The sequence below is a fragment of the Rhipicephalus sanguineus genome, chromosome 5, assembly GCF_013339695.2.
Source record: "Rhipicephalus sanguineus isolate Rsan-2018 chromosome 5, BIME_Rsan_1.4, whole genome shotgun sequence".
NCBI classification, from domain to species: Eukaryota; Metazoa; Arthropoda; class Arachnida; order Ixodida; family Ixodidae; genus Rhipicephalus; species Rhipicephalus sanguineus.
In genome coordinates, this window is record NC_051180.1 from 184,262,686 (window position 1) to 184,281,987 (window position 19,302).

Genomic DNA, 19,302 nt, shown 5'->3' on the forward strand with positions numbered 1-19,302 from the left:
CTTGAGGTTCTTGAATGGCCGAGGGTTTACGCCATACATCTACGGTATCACCTCACAGGCACCAAAGGGTTTACGCTGTACACGTATGCCATTGCCTGTTTGTTTAAAACGCACACCTTTTCAATCATTTCTCTTGCTTGACATGTGCTGCCACACTTCGCGAATGCATGGAATTTTTTTCATGCGCTGATGTCTCTCCGTTGTTTTTTTTTTTTTGTTCTTTCCAAAGTGGCGTACCGGCTTTCGCTTGCGCATCCAAGCGCGCGGTGCGGCTGGTTTCGGTTTCGTCCTTCGGGTGGTTATCGCTTCTCATGCCCACAAAGCTGATGGCTGTCTGGTTTCTAATCTCTCAAAGGGTGACCACTTGTTACTCTCCTGTTTATTGCTCCCCAGTGCGCAATTACATCTGTTTCCATGTGGCACTAAACTACACGAACGACGCCAGCGTGGTTGCATTTCCTGTTTTGAGGACTCGGAAAAACGAACTCTGTCTCGTTGGCGATAAGACGAAGGATTATTATAGCCTTTTCATTCGTTTTGCTTTCCAGATGGGCACACAACCATACAGTTTTCTTCCGTGCACTCACTCACGAGTTCGCTTACGCTATGGAAGTGCACGCCCGTTGCACTGCTGCTAGTGAGTCGAGCAGAGCTTCTTCCGATGTGGCCTATTCCCCAAGTTACAGGGATTCGTGGCACGCTTTAAGTGTTTTCTATCTCCGTACGTCTCAACGAGCATGCCGTAAGCTACACAGGGAGGCATGGGACAGTGGAAATAAGCTACATCAGCGCGCGTCATGACCTTGAGTGCGCATCATGAAATGCGATCGCTCTCTCCCGCTGAGATACCTGTTTGCGCTAGTGTTGCTACTGTGCAGCTTTAGCGCACTATAGAGCGCAATGCCGAAACGTGGCCACACCGTGTGGCAAGAAACAGAAATGACCCAAATGGTGCTCTTGGTTTATGTCAACTGTTGGCAAGTAGCAGCGATATACTGTATGGCGGCATACAGCTGGCGCCCTGCCCACTGAAGAGAGAGTCTCTGTATGAGAAAGAGCGCTTGAGAGAGTGGCAACATTGCGCTGCACTTGTGAACACTCCTTCCCATGCATGACTGCAAGATTTGGCTGAGCTATTTACAGCATTGCCTGCTTTCTGCTGTATGTGTTTTTTCACCAAGCACAAAGGGTGGTTCAGGAGCCCTTCAAAGCACAGTTAGAAGAGCATATTTTACACCACTATCAGAATACAGCTGCGATGGCCAGGAATCAATCCCTCCTGCGCAGCAATTAAGGTCACTGCAGTGATTGAGGACAGGCCTCTGTGTGAAGAGATTAGTTGTTAAGGCGCTCAACGTCCAGAAGAGTTTTGGACAACAGCAGAAAGTAATGCATGCCAACGTGAACCGAGAAGGGACGGAAGCACCTGTGGCAGGCAGCCTGCAGATTTTGAATGTTTGTGTGTGCGTGGAGGGGGGACTCTGTGTGTTATGCGTAAAAACATACATTTGGCATAGAGAAAGTGGGGCTGGCAATATTTCAAGAAATGGCAATGACTCAAGATAATACAGTAAAACCCATTAGTAAATATGCCAAAAAGACAGAAAGTAGATTGTTACTTTCAAAGATACTTACAGTTTACATCAACTTGAAAGAACAATTCCCCGCTATGGGAAAGCAGGAGAGAGCAAAGAGAAAGGCAAGGAGGCAATCAACAGGCACGAAATGAGACAGGCCAAGAAAGGCCTCGCTGTTCTCTCTTAAAAATCACTTTATGCCTGGGACAAGAATGGATGCGTCGTGCATTCTATTGACAGTCATAGTTTTACTATGGCTGTCAAGATGCCACCTGAACAATTATTAGAAAACAAGTCCTTACCACACATTCTTTAAAAGGTCCCTAAACCACCCAGAGGTCGAAATTTATTTCTGGTGCTGCAGATGTGCACAAGTCTACAATGAACACGTAGCCATGAGAATTTTTCGAAATGGTGCCATAATAGAGGAGTTATACGTGTTTGATGATCCAAAAGAGGCCCTCGCGCGTTTCGATCTTTCTTTCGCTATGCTCCGTTCGTTGGCTCGTCTCTCCGCATGACAGGCGCTTTTTCTGGATGACATGAGCAGATGGCAATGTTGACATCACGGCGAACGCCGAGGGGCTGAGGATTGCCAAAACCCCGGAAAAAAAGAAGGAACTGTTTCTTGGAATTTGTGGGGCGCCCACGGCTTGTAGCGCTGCTGTGTTTGGCACTGTTGATCGTGACGGCATCCTTAACTCGATGCGCATGCTCACTTGAAATGTTAAAAAAATTATCGGAGGTGGTTTAGGGGCCCTTTAAGACCAAACGACTAAGCAACATTCAGCACAGCAGTATCTCGCACCCTGAAGAACATTCAGTGATGTCTGGACATTACAGATTTGATCAGGATGCACATTTACAAAGTCTGTCCAAAAAGTATACAACCTTATTGCATTAGAGAAAACTACAGAGACCCTCGACATCATGGCCCCTGCATCACTGATGCGCAGACTGACCATACCACATGTCAGGGCCCAAGATGCGTCAGGGCTGCAAGTTGCACGACCTTTAACTGGTGTCTGTTGTTGTGTTGTGCTGAGTAATGCTGAGGGTTTCCAACGGTTTCAATAGGCCGAATTCAAGGGTCCTTCCAGCATTGTCAAGTGCCTATCAAAGTTTTTTATGACACAAAGAAGCATCCCAAGTAGACATTTCTTGCTATAACAATGTTTCCTAACAGTATGGATAGGTTTGTGCATTACAGATACAAAAATTGCATTAGAAATGTCCAATTTTGATCCCATTAAGTTCCAACATGCACAAAACTTTGCAGCATTAATGCAGCTGCTGGGACATCTCTTGTATTAGATCACTTTCTTCAGTTCACACATTTTACTTTTTTGACTCTTTGGCAGAATGTTCAGTTTCACTATGAAGTTGATGTTGTGTGATGCTTCCACATTTTCTGAGTACTGACCTGCTGAAGCAGTGATATGACAATGACTGCTTCAGATTTCTTTTTTTATGTTCACAGTTTGATCCTTGAATACACTTTTTTTACTGCCTAGAACAAGGGTCTCAAACACGCGGCCTGCAGGCCACCTTTTGCTAGTGGCTTCACACAGAATAAAGTTTTGTGAGTTTGCTAAATAGTACTCGCATTATTTTCTCGCCTATTGGAATTAATAGCGCTTTGTTAGGGTAAGCTACAGAGATGGGACTGGTCTCAATCATTATTATTTTCATCAGGATGGGGAAACTACGAGTTGAAACATCATCATGGAACGAAAACTATATTTCAGAATCGGCGTCCAGATTTTAGTAATTGTGGAAATCAGTGTCGATATGTTTTTTGAAACCTGACGTCAAATCCACTTAAAAAATGACCCACATATGAGATATGGCAAAGGCCTTCTTTCAAACAGTGCTAGGCAATACTGCAAGATTTGGGTGAGCTGTACATAGCAGCGTCTGCTTTCTGCAGGATGTGCTTTCTCACCAAGTCCGAGGGGTGGTTCATGACCTCTTTAAGTAAACCAGTCTATTTTTGCGCAGCACAACTTTCTGGTGATTCACGAAGCTCCGCACTTTCCATACATACCAATGTCTAACTTCTGGATGTAACCAATGCCCATCCAAGGACACGTCAAGCACAATTCAACTACCACAGCACTTCTTAAGGACAGTTTACATGGCACATGCGATACAAGGAGGCAAGAGGGAAATACTTTGACGGTCATTAGGACAATGAATACACCAGCTTTTTCTTTTTTGCTTGATTCCAGGAGCACAGCTAGATATCCTTAAGACAGACTGTGTAAGTGGTACAAACAATTAAACGATGGCCACAAGGCGATATTGTGCACATCACACAGTACAGCTTACGTGCAGTTGTTTGCAAATGTGGCTTTGAAACGTATATGTTCTGTCTCACAATAAGTTGGCAGCGATGTTGAATCTGCAGCTGGTCTTATACAATCAGAAGTGTTACACACATCATTGTCTTTCCTAGAAAATGCACAGTGTGGCATGAAACTGCTCTGCTAGTGGAAAACTTTGCCTTCACCTCGACTAAGGCAAGAAAATATGTTTGCACTGAGTCAACGACTTTTGATGAATTTTGAAGCTATAGGCAATGTTAGTGCTTTTTATATCCATTGTGTTCACCAAGGGAACATTTTTTTTTGTTTCGCCGCTTCACCCTTTTCTCTATCTTGTAGCATTGGACAACTCAGTAGGAAGGCTTGATTTACTGGAACAGCATTTGTGAAATGCTGGAAACAGTAAAGAGTAATAAAGAAGTGCTCGGATGGTGTTTAGAAGGCACCAGCAGAGCCCATGGTAAGGCTCAAATTACAATGACTGCATGGTAGCATTTCTGCTGTGTCCTTTATCTTGCCCATGTTATCTTGAGCCGTTTTTCGCTTCCATGAATTGGCTAGAGTTTGGCAACTGTGGATGCCTAGTGCAGTCACTACGCCTGATCTACAAGGCTGCATGCCAACAACCTAAAAGATTGGTATTCTGCCTGGACAGCTCACTACAGTAGCAGCACACAGGATCGGACAAAGTGCCCACTGTCAGCAAAACATTACAGTGCACAAGGCAAGAAGAGCCTCCCCTTCTGCTTCCTCCACTTTTATACGTTGCTTTGTGCACAATAAAATCTGGTCAGCACTTGGTCAATTCATTCAATTTCAGCTGTCCCATCTAGTGTTACTCTAACTAATGCCAACAACCTAGGCCAGTCAAGTAGCAGGCTCACCAACTGCCTTCTTTGAACAGCATGGCCTCGTATCACTCTAGTGGATGATGCAGCACTTGCGTGTCTGTATCTACCTGCTCTAGCTGAATGGCTTCCACATCCACAATGAGGCAGCTACCACAACTCCAAGCAGTGGTTTCCTTCTTTATGGCTTTATTGAGAGCAGTCATCCTATCAGTCACAATAACCTGCCTGCCCTTTCAAATGAAAGCTAATGAGGTTGCTGTTTGAACTGTTATGTGCAAGATGAAGAAATAAAACGTTCCTCACATAAGGAAGCTGACATATATGACTCGCTAACTGTAGGCCCATGAAGATGTTGCCATACGCTAAGACCTGGGTTCTCCCCCACAATGGGCGGTGGTGGAAACGCCGCCCACTGCTCTGGTTCACCACCCACCCCTTTCAATAGATGCCTCACCATTCCAATTGACCTCTTTGATGTACGCCTGAAGAACCAATAAGTAGCAACAGCGTGCATGCAAAGCCAGTGAGCTGTGCCTCCTGTCACCTGGTTACGTAAAAAGGAGTCTCGACAGACGGCCTTGTGGTTTCAAAGATTGCCAACTCAAACGGAGAAAGAAGTACTTGAGGAGGAGAATCTGCAAGACCTCTGCAGCGTGCAAGGGCGGTGTGATAGTGTCACGGAGGAAATGTGATTTTCGCCACAGCACGACAGATGACACTTTCGGCGTGTTGCCATCGTTTACATGTTGTTCTATGGGCGTGACACATAAAAATCCCAATACCATCTCGTATATCGTAAATTTTCCCAGATTTCCATCTGTAGCATTAGTAACTAAAGGTGACAGACATTTTAGCTGCAGTTATTAATAAATACTGCCCTAATTATAGGCTGTACAGCGCTTGAAATGAGCTACTAGTAGTGTTCCCTAAACAGACGACGTCTGCCGCATCCACAGGTCCCTCACTCGCATCATGTGCGCACGCGTGCATAGGTAGCCCTGTCTCTTTTTAGCAATCTCGCGGGCTTCCGCGTTACGCAGGTGGCGCTGGCTTCTAGCGCTTTGCACATGCCTTTCACGCCTCAACCAAGGCGAGTGCTTTCCAGGATTTCCATCTATGCTTCTGTATGATAGGGTGCAAATGTGTCGAGAAGAACTGCAACAGTGGCGACGCATCCTGCAAGAAGAACCTGCGAAGTTCTGAGTGACCCGGTGATGTTCGAAGTGTATATGCTCGCGCAATACCAAGAAAACATTGAGCTCGCGACTCCTTAACTACGTTTGTGAGAAGCACTTATCGTAGAGTGACATGGAGAAATGGCGCATTATGGTGAGCTTCAAAATTAACCCACTCGATGCAGAAATAAGCAAAGTGAATTGAATGCATTTCGTTTTTTAGCAGCGTCCTAAGGATCACCAATACCTAAAGCGATACTATCGCAGGAATTAGTGGTTCCCAGCAGTGGCCAAAGGTATGAAGGGAAAGCATTAATAAGAACAACCTAAATACAAAGTGATACAAATTACAGGAGGCCCAAGATACAGACCCATTCGCGTGTAAGGCACAATTTGTGAATCGGTACCAAATGGCCTTGAACCGACCAGCTTCATAGGAGAGCGCGGCACACGTGTTTTTTTCCTTCTCTGCTAGCGAACTCTCAGACAGAGGGCACGCCAATGCTGTGCCCCATTCTGTGGCTTTATTACGATGCCCGAGCAAACGCAGTTTCGCCTCCTCAAGAATTCTTGTTCCTTGCCAACTCAAGTGCCAGCGCAAGAATGCAAGCGCCCTTGCTTCCATTTTCAATGTGCGTCACAGATGCCAGAAATGCGCGACCAGAAATGAAATGTGGATGTGTGTCGAAAACGAGGTTTGAAAACTTGAAATCTTTGACCCCGCTCTCGAACTGTCCACCCCTAAAATATTTCTGGGGAGAACCCTGGCTACGACGTAAGAAGGTGGTGAGCAAAAGCATCTGCTAGGCACCGAAATAGAGTATGAAATGAATGGTCAAGCAGAAATGTACACACAATGTCAACTGCATTTAATGGTTTCGTGGCAACGACAAGCAGTTGTATGACTTTTTGTTCTCCAACAAATAGCTACTATACACACTGCTGACAAGGACCAGACACATGAGCTTTCCCTTACCCTCATGGAAGTCCATGTGCCTGTTGAGATCAGAGGTAGAAGAGAAGGTCTTGTAACAGTAGGAACACGGGTAGACAAACTTTCCATCAGGCCCCATTTGCGGGGTGCATGCTTCATCTCGGCTCATGGGTCTTTCGGGCATGTCCATCCTGAGCGTAAAGAACAGTTACCTCACCAAACATAACCACGTGCACGAAAAGGAACATTGCAGCCTGCTTTGAACATGAAACACGGCACGAAAAATCCATAGTCTCATTGAAAGGCATTCAATGTGAATAGAACGATAAATTTGCGAAGTGTTGTAGAGCAATGCTGTGCGCTGTTACTTAGGCTACCCTGCAAAAAGCACAAAAGGCAGCAGTCACTCACACAACAATTTCTAGTTGGAATGAAGCACTTCTACTGGAACAGACATCGTAATAAACACTGCCATCAAAACGAAGAGCAAAATTTTAAAAACTTGCAAGCACGCAGCTTTTAACTTGGTGCCTGTAAACTCGAACTGGTACAGCGCATCATGGGAAAAAATGAGAAGAAACGGCCAAGCCGGCCAGACGAAAGGACACAGCACTAACTTCCAACTTCAGCTACGATTAACCAACTCTCCCAATCTTCAACACTGGCTCGTAAACCCTATATCCTGTATTTTCTGTATCTTTAGTATTGAAATACTTTATTCTTGCAGTTATAGCATGTGCTTCTGTTGCACTACGTCTTATTTACTTATTTTTTATTCAAATGTAAAAACACGAGAACGTGGGCTCTGTCACGCTATCCCAACATTTAAAATTCATTGCTAAAGTAAGAGTAAAAAAGAGAAACAAAAAATAGCTGTCATTTCATTATCTTTCATTTAGTCAGTTTTTACACACACACACACACACACACACACACACACACACACACACACACACACACACACACACACACACACACACACACACACACACACACACACACAACAGAGATAGTAGTTATGTGTTCACAATTTTCAGAGTCATTGTCTGTCAGTGCTAAGTGTGGGGTGATATCGTAGATAGCACCATACAGAGCCAACCTGGGGCCCGGTATTGACTCCTTTCGCAAAAAAAAAAAAAAAGACACAGAAGTTCATTTTAGTTGTTGAATAGCTTTTAACAAAATATTCTGTGTTTAGCAAGAAACAAAACAGCACAACAAAGTAACACATTTATTGTGCATGCAACTAACGGCATAGTCGCCATGCGGGGCCCTTAAGGGTAAATAAATAAATAAATAAATAAATAATGATGATGATAATTATGTTTGTTTGTATTGGATCAGGTTCTTATGTTTGTGTTATTACAGGTATGCATTTATTTTAGATTAAGTTTGTTTTTATTTATAATACAACGTAACAGTGGCATAAATCCAGAAAAATCACAAGGAAGGACACACATCTTGCAATAGCGGCCATTTTGTTCTCATAAATATACTTTATTTTTAATTACATAGAATTTAGAATCATGCTTTCAAATGAAATTTAAAAAAAAATAAACGAGCATGAGCAGCCAATAGTATACATACGCTGCATGGTGAAGTTGGTTTCGGAGCCTAACTCGTAGGTAGGCTTTAGCATATTTCCAGCTATGTCATCTGGGTTAAACCATAAAATAATAATGCTAGCACTTTTGGTGTGATAATCTGTAAAGCTACAGTTTTCCTTTAACATCAGCTCTATTCCCCCATGGTGTATACCTGTTAGAAGTAGCCTCCCACGATTTACTGCTGGAGTGTTTCTTGTAAGGCATTGTTATGTTCACCGGCAGTTGGCTTAAAATAACACAATCATAGTCAAGCAACTGCACTTACACTTCGTTGTGAATGGCTTCCAACAAATTGTCGACATAAATAAAGGTAGATGATAAGTGATTCTCTATTTACTTTGCATTTCAAAGCCCAGAATGTCAGAAGTAACCGTAACATTTCAGAAAGAACTTCGATAGGACGGCAAGTTGGGCAAGTTGGTAACTGTTCATTTTAACGTAAAGCGCAAATGGACAAAGACGGAGCAAGAAAACAGGACAAGCATTTCAGAAAGCTACAGTGAAGGGCTACAGATTTCAGAGTTGGTTTTACAGAGAGTGTGCTATTTTTAACTGTCAACAAATTCAAATATGATGTTTGGTAGATAAATCTCAAGGGGGGACACTTGCTAGGGGTTCCCCCAATCCTGAACACAAGGAAAGTCAGGACCCCCATGACTCTCCCATGATTTATGCCACTGCAATGTAAAACAATTACTTTTTAGAAGCGTTTTCTTTTTTTTTTTTAACTGCAAGTGCACTTTGTTTTCCTGTTAAGCCCCGTGTAGCCTCAATTGTCACTCAAGGTCCCGAAGCGCACTCCCGGTAACTGCACCTAACTTGACACTTGACAGGGGTATTACTTGCGCCTTCAAAAACAGTGGTTATTAGAAGGGCGGCTTTATGCTCTGCAGCTCATAGGGGAGCACAGTTCAGCATCACATGGAATGGAGAGTAAAAGAGGGGAGTTTCGAAGCAGAGGGTAAACACACACACGCCTGCGATGTCCATGGATTAAAAACAACAGGAGCAGCGCAGAGGTTCCGTACCTGGAGTTGTATGCCGAGAGAAATGGCCCATGGCTCGTCGTGCCCGCCTTGCCATCGGGGTCAGGGTTGCCGACTTCCCCATTTTCACGGCTGGCACTGTTGCTTCCTGACAGCACAACAGGAAAAAGTAAAAAAAAAATGATTACGAGGTTTTATGCGTTAGAACCACACTATAATTATGAGGTACACCTTAGCGGGGGTATCTGGATTCATTTTGACCACCTGAGGTTCTCTAAATATGCGTTTAAGATGCATTTACACGGATGTTCTTGTATTTCGCTCTCATTGAAATGTGGCCGCCACGGCCACGAATTGAACCTGCATGCTCGAACTTGGCAACGCACCCTAGGAGACGAGCTATCATGGCAACAGCAAAGTAAACAGGTAGTCTGGACTATAAGGATCCATAAAGATCCCTTTTGCTCCATTCCATTCCTTTCTTATCATTCACCATTCACAGCCAACTGTGGCAGCGTGGGCACAGTGCCACTAAAACCACTAACAAAACATGAAAAGCATGGCATCATTACATTATCCTGACTTTGAGCAGCACAAACACCGTCATTCCACCATTCAAGGCAAGAGTCGCATTGTGCAAGTATTCGTGCCTATTTCTTCTTTTCTTTTGTTTGACCCATTAAAACAAGTGGCTGACGTTGGCGATAAAGTAGGCATGTAATCGTGCCAGCCAACAACAAAGGGCAAGACGAACAGAAAATGAAAAGAATCAATACATAATGTGGCACCCAAACCTTCAAAAACAAAATGAAGCTTCTGCAGGAAACTGTGCACTTCGTCAAGGTACAAGGTTACTATACCCCATTTTTAGCTCACAAGATGTATGGGCACTAAATTATGAAGTAAAGGAAAAATAATAAATAAATAAATAATAATAATATAATAATAATAATAATAATGATAATAATAATAATAATAATAATAATAATAATAATAATAATAATAATAATAATAATAATAATAATAATAATAATAGACGCAGTGATTTTGTGCCTTCACACAACGATGTGCTACTTTTTGGTGTTACTTTCTTTATATTGAATTGCTCCTTGAAAAGGTCCTAAACATAGATGAGATGTATTGAGCACGTTTTTGGACAGAAAACATGGTGCATTTAATTATAGAAAAGTTATATATGCTAAGTAACAGCAATTTCTTTCACCATTACTTTACGTATTGTGTACAGTCTGAAAATATAACTGAATGATTGTTTGTGCTGAAACCAAATATCCCATTTGGCAAACAGTTACACGTAACAGCATAAGCCAAAGATTGAGAAACTTGGACATGGCAATAATTTTCACATTTCTTCTTACAATGCAGCAACAAACCCCCGGAATACGGGCAAGTGCGTCATACTAAGTGTTTCAGGGTGCACGCCAAGATCACGAAATAATAATAATAAAAAAACTATCGTTGCCTCTAAACACTTTCTAGCCAATGTGCGACACTTAAAACAACAGAAAGCTGCGAAAGTGCAGGAATTAATGTATGACAAGACACACATGCTGCCCTGATCGTGATTTTCTTTTCTGCATCCGTGTTTTTCACAATCCATTTTAAAAATTTTTGTTTAAAGCTGTTAGCCTTGGAACTTCACGGATAGGAAATAGACATCGAACTTATTTCAGAGACTTCTAAGATGAATATCCAGGATATCCAAAGCAGAAGTGCAGAGGATATCCATGGTGACTCAGCATGAACATGTCCTTGAAAAAGTTGCACATTCTTCTTTCATACGGTCAGCCTCTCCAAAAGCTTCACCACCCAATGAACATGCCAATGTTCTCAATGTATGATGTTACAAGGGACAATTATGCTACCTTGCACAGATTCAACCCAATATCTAGAGAAACTGTTTCTTTTGAGTAGCTGTAAATGAACAGTTCAGTCGAATCAAATCATGTGAAAAATGTGGTCGCTATACGATAGATTCATTTCAGACCTTGCTTGCACACAATGGTCTCTATAACTTACTCAAGAATTTTGACAAATGTAGTGCTTCGGCCACACAAATGTTACTTTGGCATAACACTGACCGCAGCGTCTATGTTGACCTCTGTTTTTGATAAGATAGATATTGGCTGCAATCTTAGTTCTCCCAGTACCGAGGTATAAATTATGCATTGTTTGTAAGACAGACGTAAAATGCCCCAGGTCATTTGCACGTGCAATTTAGTGCGGACGCTTTAATTAACCTGCCCACTTTCAACTGTGCCTAAACATCGGACATTACCTACAACAGCCTTAATCCCAAGTAAGCTAAAAATCTGATCTCAGGGCATCCCAATGCACAGTACTGAATACCGCACTGTTTGTAGAAGACACTCACTATGAAGTACTTGTAAATTTAAAGAAGTTAAAGTTCTATAATTAAACCAGGCTTATGAACTTTGCCTACTAGTCATTACCCTTAATACACTCCTTATACTCATCAAATACAAACAAGGTGTCTCATTTAGGAAACAGAAGTCACCAGAGCAACTGACTATGAACCTCGTGTAATGCATGCAAACAGGAGAGAAATGTGTGTCCAGTAGTTACCGTATTTTCCGGTGTATAAGACGCACCTTTTTTCCTAGATTTTAGCTGGTGCGTCTTATACAACGGTGCGTCTTATATACGCAAAAAGTCACGTGATTCTGCGAGACCAATTTGTTTATATTTAATTTATGAGTACGATAAACAGAGCTCGAGAGCATTCGTAAAAATATATCTAATTTTGTTGTAACAATGAAGTGGCTGCGATCTTAGATGTCAGCTACTTGCTGTTCAAGCAGCGCGGCGACCACGGAGATTACAGCCGCAATAAAAGCCACCACTGTCGCGTGCCCCATTCTACTGTTTCAATTGTTTGTTCTTAAGCGAAGAATTAAACCCACAGAACTGAGGCAATAAATAAAAAAGAGCACCACAACGGTCCATTGTAACGTTGTAGCGCCCACAATATCAGTAACAAAAGCGAAAGTACCACTTCATTATCATCATCATCAGTTTCCGTGTGAGACGTCGCTGCAGTCTAGCAGTAGTCGCAGCTTCCGGCTTCCGGTCGCCATTTACGTTTTGTATGCGTGTGTAGGTGGTATCCGACGATCGTGTGATAACCGTGCGGCGCGTTCGTTGTTTATGTGTTCTCGCCAAGTCTGGTAATGCCCTTAAGGTATGGTAGCCACCATAGTACAGGCAGTGCCAACGATGTGCTTCAAGGTGCTTACAATGCTGCGTAAAAGTTACTCAGAGGCTGACGACGGCAACCCAGCGATGCTGCCAACCGAGGCGGAAGAACTTTTGACAGTGCGCCGGAGGATGTGGCTTCAAATCCAGTGGAATAAATAGTGGTTTTCTGCGCCTTAATAAAACTGCTGCTTACAGATATTCAGTGCCGTGCGTGACTACGCATTTCGCAATCAATGTGCTCTGCGTGGGTCATTGTGTTTTATCATGTCGACTGAGTTAAAAATAGGTGCGTCTTATACAAAGGTGCGTCTTATATATCATTTTTTCTTTCAAAAGTCGTAAAAAGTAGGGGGTGCGTCTTATACAAAGGTGCGACTTATACACCGGAAAATACGGTAATTGCAACACTATTAATTACAGCAGGAACCTTGGAAAAGTTCCACTATGCTGAAAAGTTAAGTTTCTTCCATTTTCACCAAGTCAGAAATTAGTGTCTTGTCAGTTGCTTTATGACTCTAGGAAACATTATGGACTGCAGCAGTATCTCGCTCTAGAATGCTTGAATAAGCGAGTTTCTACAAAGAATGTAATTAATTAACCAACACAAATTAAACATTTATCATTTGCCACCAGCTACATAACAAAATAAAAACAATGTCCTAATTTAGGAGGCTAATAAAAAGAAACTAGCGCATGCCTCTTAAAATGTATAAAGGTTGGGTGAAGACAATTGAGTAAACATTTTTAAAAGCACATTATTAGCATACACACCTCATAACTTGAGTACACGATTGAAGTTCAGTTGCCCCCAATTACTCCGAATATGAAAACTCTGCAGCTTTTGGTCCTCCCAAGGAAGCAAGGAAACTGTGTTCATATAATGGCTCAAAAGGGGCTATGAACAAAGGTTTAGCTGTTTCCATTATGCCCGTACTTGACGCTCCCATTTGCCTGCTTATTGCTGCTAGCATTCTTCATACTTCCTCAAAGTATTAAATTTGTGAGTGATGTAGCTGCTTCAAAACACTTTTTAGCGCTTTTCATCGCATAAAAGCTTTTCTGTAAAATCGAGTGTGCAGTAGAGAATGCGAGACTGGCAGCACATTACAGCTGCACGCATTTACAGCACAATTACTCATACTTCTTCAGAAAGAGACCCTCTCTGTGTTCATGCAAGACAATGATGTTTCAGTGAATCTTACCTGCCGCTTTGCCGAGCTGCATCCAGGCTGCCATTTCCTCCTTTGTATATGGGTTAACTTCGTCCTCAGCAACTCTGTCTTCACCAGTTTCAGATCCCATCTCCTTGATTTCACTAGTACCTTCTTCAGCTCCTTTGTCACTACCGCAGTCCTCACTTGTCTCCACAACTGCTGGACCATAGCGCATTGGCCTTCCCTTCTTTCGCCTGTTACCTGTGGCCGGCCGCCTCAGCTCTTCATTACTAGCGTCCAAGTCTTGCGAGGACAAAGGACCATCGCCACCACTTTTTTCATCCGCCTGTGCCGGTTCAACAGGTGCTGTCGCCATGGGCATGGCCTCCAAGGGATAGATAATGGTTTTATTGTCCTCCTCGCCCTCTTCATCATCAGCCTTCCTATCTGCTTCAAGCGAGCCAGTAGGGCTCCCGCCGTCTTTTGTGCAAAGTGCTACGGGCATCTCGGCTGCCATTGGACTAGCTCCTTCGTCGTCAGACAGCTCGGGGTTGCTGCCATCCATTCTGTGGTCTTCCTTGAAGTCATCTGGGCTTCCATTCTCGGCAAAGCCAACATCATCCCCAGCCCTCAAGTCATCCTCATCGTCCAAGTCACCGTCAGCTTTGTCCTCGAGATCATCCATGTCCTCCAGGTCGTCGTCGTCTTCATCCTCCTTGCTCTGGTCAACCGAGTTGAGGATGCGCACAGCTGTCTTTTTCAGGAAGGACACCAGCTTGAGCGAGCCTTGCGGATTGTCGGCGGGGTCTCCTCCACTGGCAGCAGCGCCCCCGTTGGCGCCGCCGCCGGCAGGCACCGCCGCGGCGCGGCTCCTAGCGGCCGCCGCGCGTCGGCGCCGTCGCAACTGGTCCCGCTGGCTGACGTCCGAGTGGAAACGGATGATGTGATGGCGCAGGTTGCGACGCTCACTGAACCCACGACCGCAAGCTTTGCAGTAGCACGGCTTGACACCCGTGTGGATGCGCTCGTGGCGCTGCAGCTGAGAAGATGCGGTCGAACGACTTGCTGCAGTAGCTGCACTGGAAGGGCAGTCGCATGCCTGCTTCTTGGCTCGATGACGGGCACGACGAGCCACCCTTGGTGCTGCCGCTGCCGGGGCCACGTTGCGGAGGTGGAGGTGGCGGTGCGGCACAGTGTGGTGATGTGAACTCCGGCACCGAGGAGGTCGAGGACGGTGCCACAGAGGTCGTCGGGGGCATACCGAGTGGCAGGCCCATGGCAAGGTTGGGCAGTGAGCCCGGCTGCAGAAAGTGACCCGCCAATGCGCCAAGCTGAAGGGCCTGGTCAAACGAGACTCGTGGCTCACCAATGAGTGCCTCCGGAAGTGGGCTCAGCACGGGCAGGCCCGTGGGTGGTGGCAGGCCAGCCTTGCCCTCTATAACCTGGTGCACCTGTTCGTGGACCAGGAGCTGGCTGCGCCACTTGAATACGGCACCACACTTGTCGCAGTGATGCTCCTTGACAGCACGCGTGTGCGCCTGCAGGTGGTCACAGAGGCCACGCAAGCTCGGCTGTGTCTCGCCACAGATGCCACACTTGTACAGGGTGTACTGCTGCTCCGTCAGAGGGTTTATCACGTCGACCTTGCTCGCCAGTGGCACCTCGGCCTGAAGCTTCATGCTGCGCCAAGCATCCATGCCCAGCAGCGAAGACGGGGACGGCAGACCTGCAGCAGTCAGGCTCGAACCCAGATTGGCCGCCGTCATGTGTGACAGGCTGCCCACGCACGACGTTGTGGTGGGCACGTCTTGGGACTCGGATTTGACCGGTCCGTAGCTCTCGGGAAGCTCCTCTTTCTTGACCGGCGGCGGGTCGGCCGGCGCGGCGTCCTGGGGAAACTCCGGAGGCAAGTCCGGTTGGGACCGGCCCTCGACGGGCCGCGGGACCGAGAGGTCCTCCTCGCGGCTGTCGTCAGTCGCCTGCTCGGCGCCGCAGAAGGCGCCCCCCGGCGACGACAGGTCCGGCGGCGCGTCCCTCCGGAGCCTCGAGAGGCGCGGTTCCACGGCGGGCGCCGCGCTGTCGTGCGTCGTTTTGATGTGGAAGCGCAACGTGTGCAGGTACTTAAAGCCGCGGCCGCACTGCTCGCACGAGTACGGCTTGGCCGCAGGAGTGCGCCGGCTGTACGGCTTGGCCTGTTGCTGGTGCTGGCGCAGCACGTGCGCCGCGTATTGCGCCATCAGCTGCTCGGGCGACTGCTGCTGGTGGTCCATGCTGGCGAAGATGGGCCCGACCGGGGCGCTCAGCGACGACACCGCGCACGGATGCATGGACGACGAAGAGGAGGAGCTGCTGACATGGCTGCTGGCGACGTCGCACGGCAGAATCATCGCACGAGGTGGCCGGCCACACGAGGACCAAGCTTCTCCGCTGCCCGGGCGTCGGGAGACCTCTTCGGTCGTCTCGGGGAACACCACGATTCAACGCTAACAGTGCACAGCGTATGAGGTAGTAGATCGGAGAACGGCAGTGGCACTGAGATTCTCCACTTTTCGCATTACCTGTAATAAAGGCGGCTCACTAGCGAGACGTGGTTCTTGGAGGAGGGTCGGCGTCACCCATGCCATGTGAGGTTCCTGCGGGTAAATAAGAACCAAAACGTTAGTTAAAAGCGCGGGCTGGCTCAAGAAACAATCATCGCATTATGCTTGCTAGAGAGTGCCTGGGCGCACAAGCGACTCGCGTACTCAAGCTCTTGCGTTCTGGTGCACTGTACACGTGCGGCTGGCAAAAAGAAAGTGGGGAGAGTACAAAAGAACGCCAGAGTCTGGGGACCCAGCGGTCCCCGGCACTAAGCTCTTATAATAATCGTTGGGTTTTAACGTCCCAATATCACGATATAATTATGCGGGACGCCATAGCGGAGGGCTCCAAAAATTGATGTCGAAGCGAAGCGCGAGAAAAACAGGACACAGTAAAGAACACACAGGACAGGCGCTGTGTCCTGTGTGTTCTTTACTGTGTCCCGTACCAGCTCGCCCAGTACTCTACGCTACTTCAGTTCATAGGCTCCAAAAATTTCGACCACCTGTGGTTCTTTAACGTGCACCTAATTCTAAGTACACGGGCCTCAAGCATTTTCGCCGAGGGATCGTTTGTCCTGTCGGCGAAAAGGTCCCCGTGTCCTCCGAGGAGCTGCAGGGGGGAGGGGGGGGAGATCGCGCCCACTTTCTAATCCGTGACGTCGCGGTCACGTGATCCGCACTTCCCCCGTGTCCCCCGCGGATTTCTCCCGCGTGTGGATGCCCCTTTAAGTAGGGTGTCTCGATGCTCCTTGTCCCTCGCCGCTCCGCACAGGGAGGAGGGCCCGATAGGCACGCTAGCAGCAAGTAGAGTTACTGTATATTATACAGTAACTCTAGCAGCAAGCATCACTGACCTCCCCTAGTGGAGATCAGTGGCAAGCATGTGGTTGGCACTTCTTTCTCCGTGGGTACTGTCGTTTGTGAGAGTAGTGCTGAGAAGAGCGCGTTTCGGGTAGCCCCAAGGAAGGAACAAACTTCTGAGGCAGCGTGCACGATTCGGCCTAAGCTTCGATTCTCGGAGTTCCGACAGACAAAGGGTAGCTAGCTATAGTTCAAGTCCTCGAAGGACTTGGTCGCTTGGACGATGGAGGTCGCTGACGCGCTGCCGATGCCGCCCGCATAACACGACACCGACACTCACGCGCGCGTGAAAAATAAAGCGAAGCTTGCACTAACTGATTAGTGAGAGGTTCGCTAAAACCCTCCTCACCCACAGCTGGCGAGCACCAAAGAAAGCTTAGGGCGCGGATACAGCAATATTATATATATATATATATATATATATATATATATATATATATATAAAGAAAAACGCGTCCTTAGAAGCGTAGCTGAAGCAATTGCGGCAACCCTCTCCTCTACCACCATCCGCACTTCCAGCCGTATATTACATCGCCCCCCCCCCCTCTCCCGTAGATTGCAAGACTATTCTTGGACGCTCACGGAGGGGGGGGGGGGGGACCGAGCAGGGGTTGGGCTGATAAGGAAAAGGGGGGAGGGGGTGCATGTGAAGATAGTCTCACAAACAGAGGAGAATCGAACAATGCTCTCGCGCCTTTCAAGAACGTATACTCATTGAAGCAAGAAAGAAAGAAAAGCGCATGTCCCGCCTTCGTCTCGTTCCTTTTGTTCTAGCGCTGCTTTTGCATCATTACGAACCCAGACCAACTTGCACACCTACATCCGTTATTCTGCAAAGAGTACGTCAGCCACGCCAAGCTTCGCTTGCCCCCGTTTCCCCGATAGGGAAAGGGCCCCGTAATTTTTATTAACAGCCGATCCCAAGTTTGGAACAGATGAAAGAAAATCTGGGGAAAACTGACCACGAGTGACTAACTTGCAATTTCTACTATTGTAATCCGTTTAATCTCACGCAGCTAGCAGCGCGCGAGGTCTTAACGTTAGAAGAATCCAGCGCAAGCGCAGTTGCATTATTTACCCGGCTTACACAATCGTAAGCAAGCGCGCTGAAGCATCGATTGGAGTGTCAAGGTTAAATTTTTTTCTCTTTCTTTTTCATTTTTTTTTAAATATCCCGTACCGTATTCGTTTTCAACAAAACGACATTGCGCGTACAGCGCGAGGAACGGGCAGCAGCTGTCTCTGTCAGCTCCTATACCAATGAACTCGACACTTACAGCAGCTGTTCAGGCATCAGGAGGCCTTCTCCGAGCACAGAGAGAATATTCAATAATAATAATAATAAAAGGCGAGCCAAGCGCATGCGCCAAGACCCTCTCAACGCAGCTATTCTGAACAAAGCTGTTTAGCGTTACATAAACGCGCGTACGCACACTTGCTGGTACTACGAGAGAAAGTGAGACAGTGCGCGCTAATGGCAGCTGAAGCACGCGTCAGCGCTGAAACAGCTACAATTCTACTCCACCTCAAGTTTTCTCGCTATATATATATATATATATATATATATATATATATATATATATATATATATATATATGCGCTACTTTGCCACACCTTAAGTCATCATCATCATCATCAGCCTGTCTACGCCCACTGCAGGGCAAAGGCCTCTCCCATGTTCCGCCAATCAACCCGGTCCTGTGCTTTCTCACAGGACCGTGTGCCCTCACGCGTTTGCCATCTCTTGGAATCCAGTCAGTTACCCTTAATGACCACGGGGTTTAAGGATATCATAGTTGAAATCAAGAAGAAGAAATGGATATGGGCCGGGCACGTAGCACGTCGGCAGGATAGCACCTTAAGCAGTTACACTGAAATGATTAATTAACAAAATCTCATTAATGAACTTTTCAATTATTAACTTCAGGGCAGCTCTTTTACGGAAATGTCGGACGTGACAACTGATGGCATACGCATTTTTCAGAAATCACCCCCACCCCCCCACCCCCCC

At 46.2% G+C, this 19,302-nt stretch overlaps 1 protein-coding gene and 1 long non-coding RNA gene across 2 annotated transcripts in view; one reads left to right on the forward strand and one right to left on the reverse strand.

The window, feature by feature from the left end:
- LOC125758489 (uncharacterized) overlaps positions 1–19,302 on the forward strand; it is a 210,298-nt gene that overhangs the window by 123,763 nt on the left and 67,233 nt on the right. The window lies entirely within an intron of this gene.
- The window catches only part of LOC119394503 (uncharacterized), a 146,385-nt gene that overhangs the window by 7,258 nt on the left and 119,825 nt on the right, over positions 1–19,302 (reverse strand). The window contains 4 exon segments of the mRNA XM_037661808.2: positions 6,907–7,055; positions 9,500–9,605; positions 13,897–14,887; positions 14,889–16,481. Of these exon segments, the coding sequence (XP_037517736.1) occupies positions 6,907–7,055; positions 9,500–9,605; positions 13,897–14,887; positions 14,889–16,235 (2,593 nt within the window). The 5' untranslated portion in view covers positions 16,236–16,481.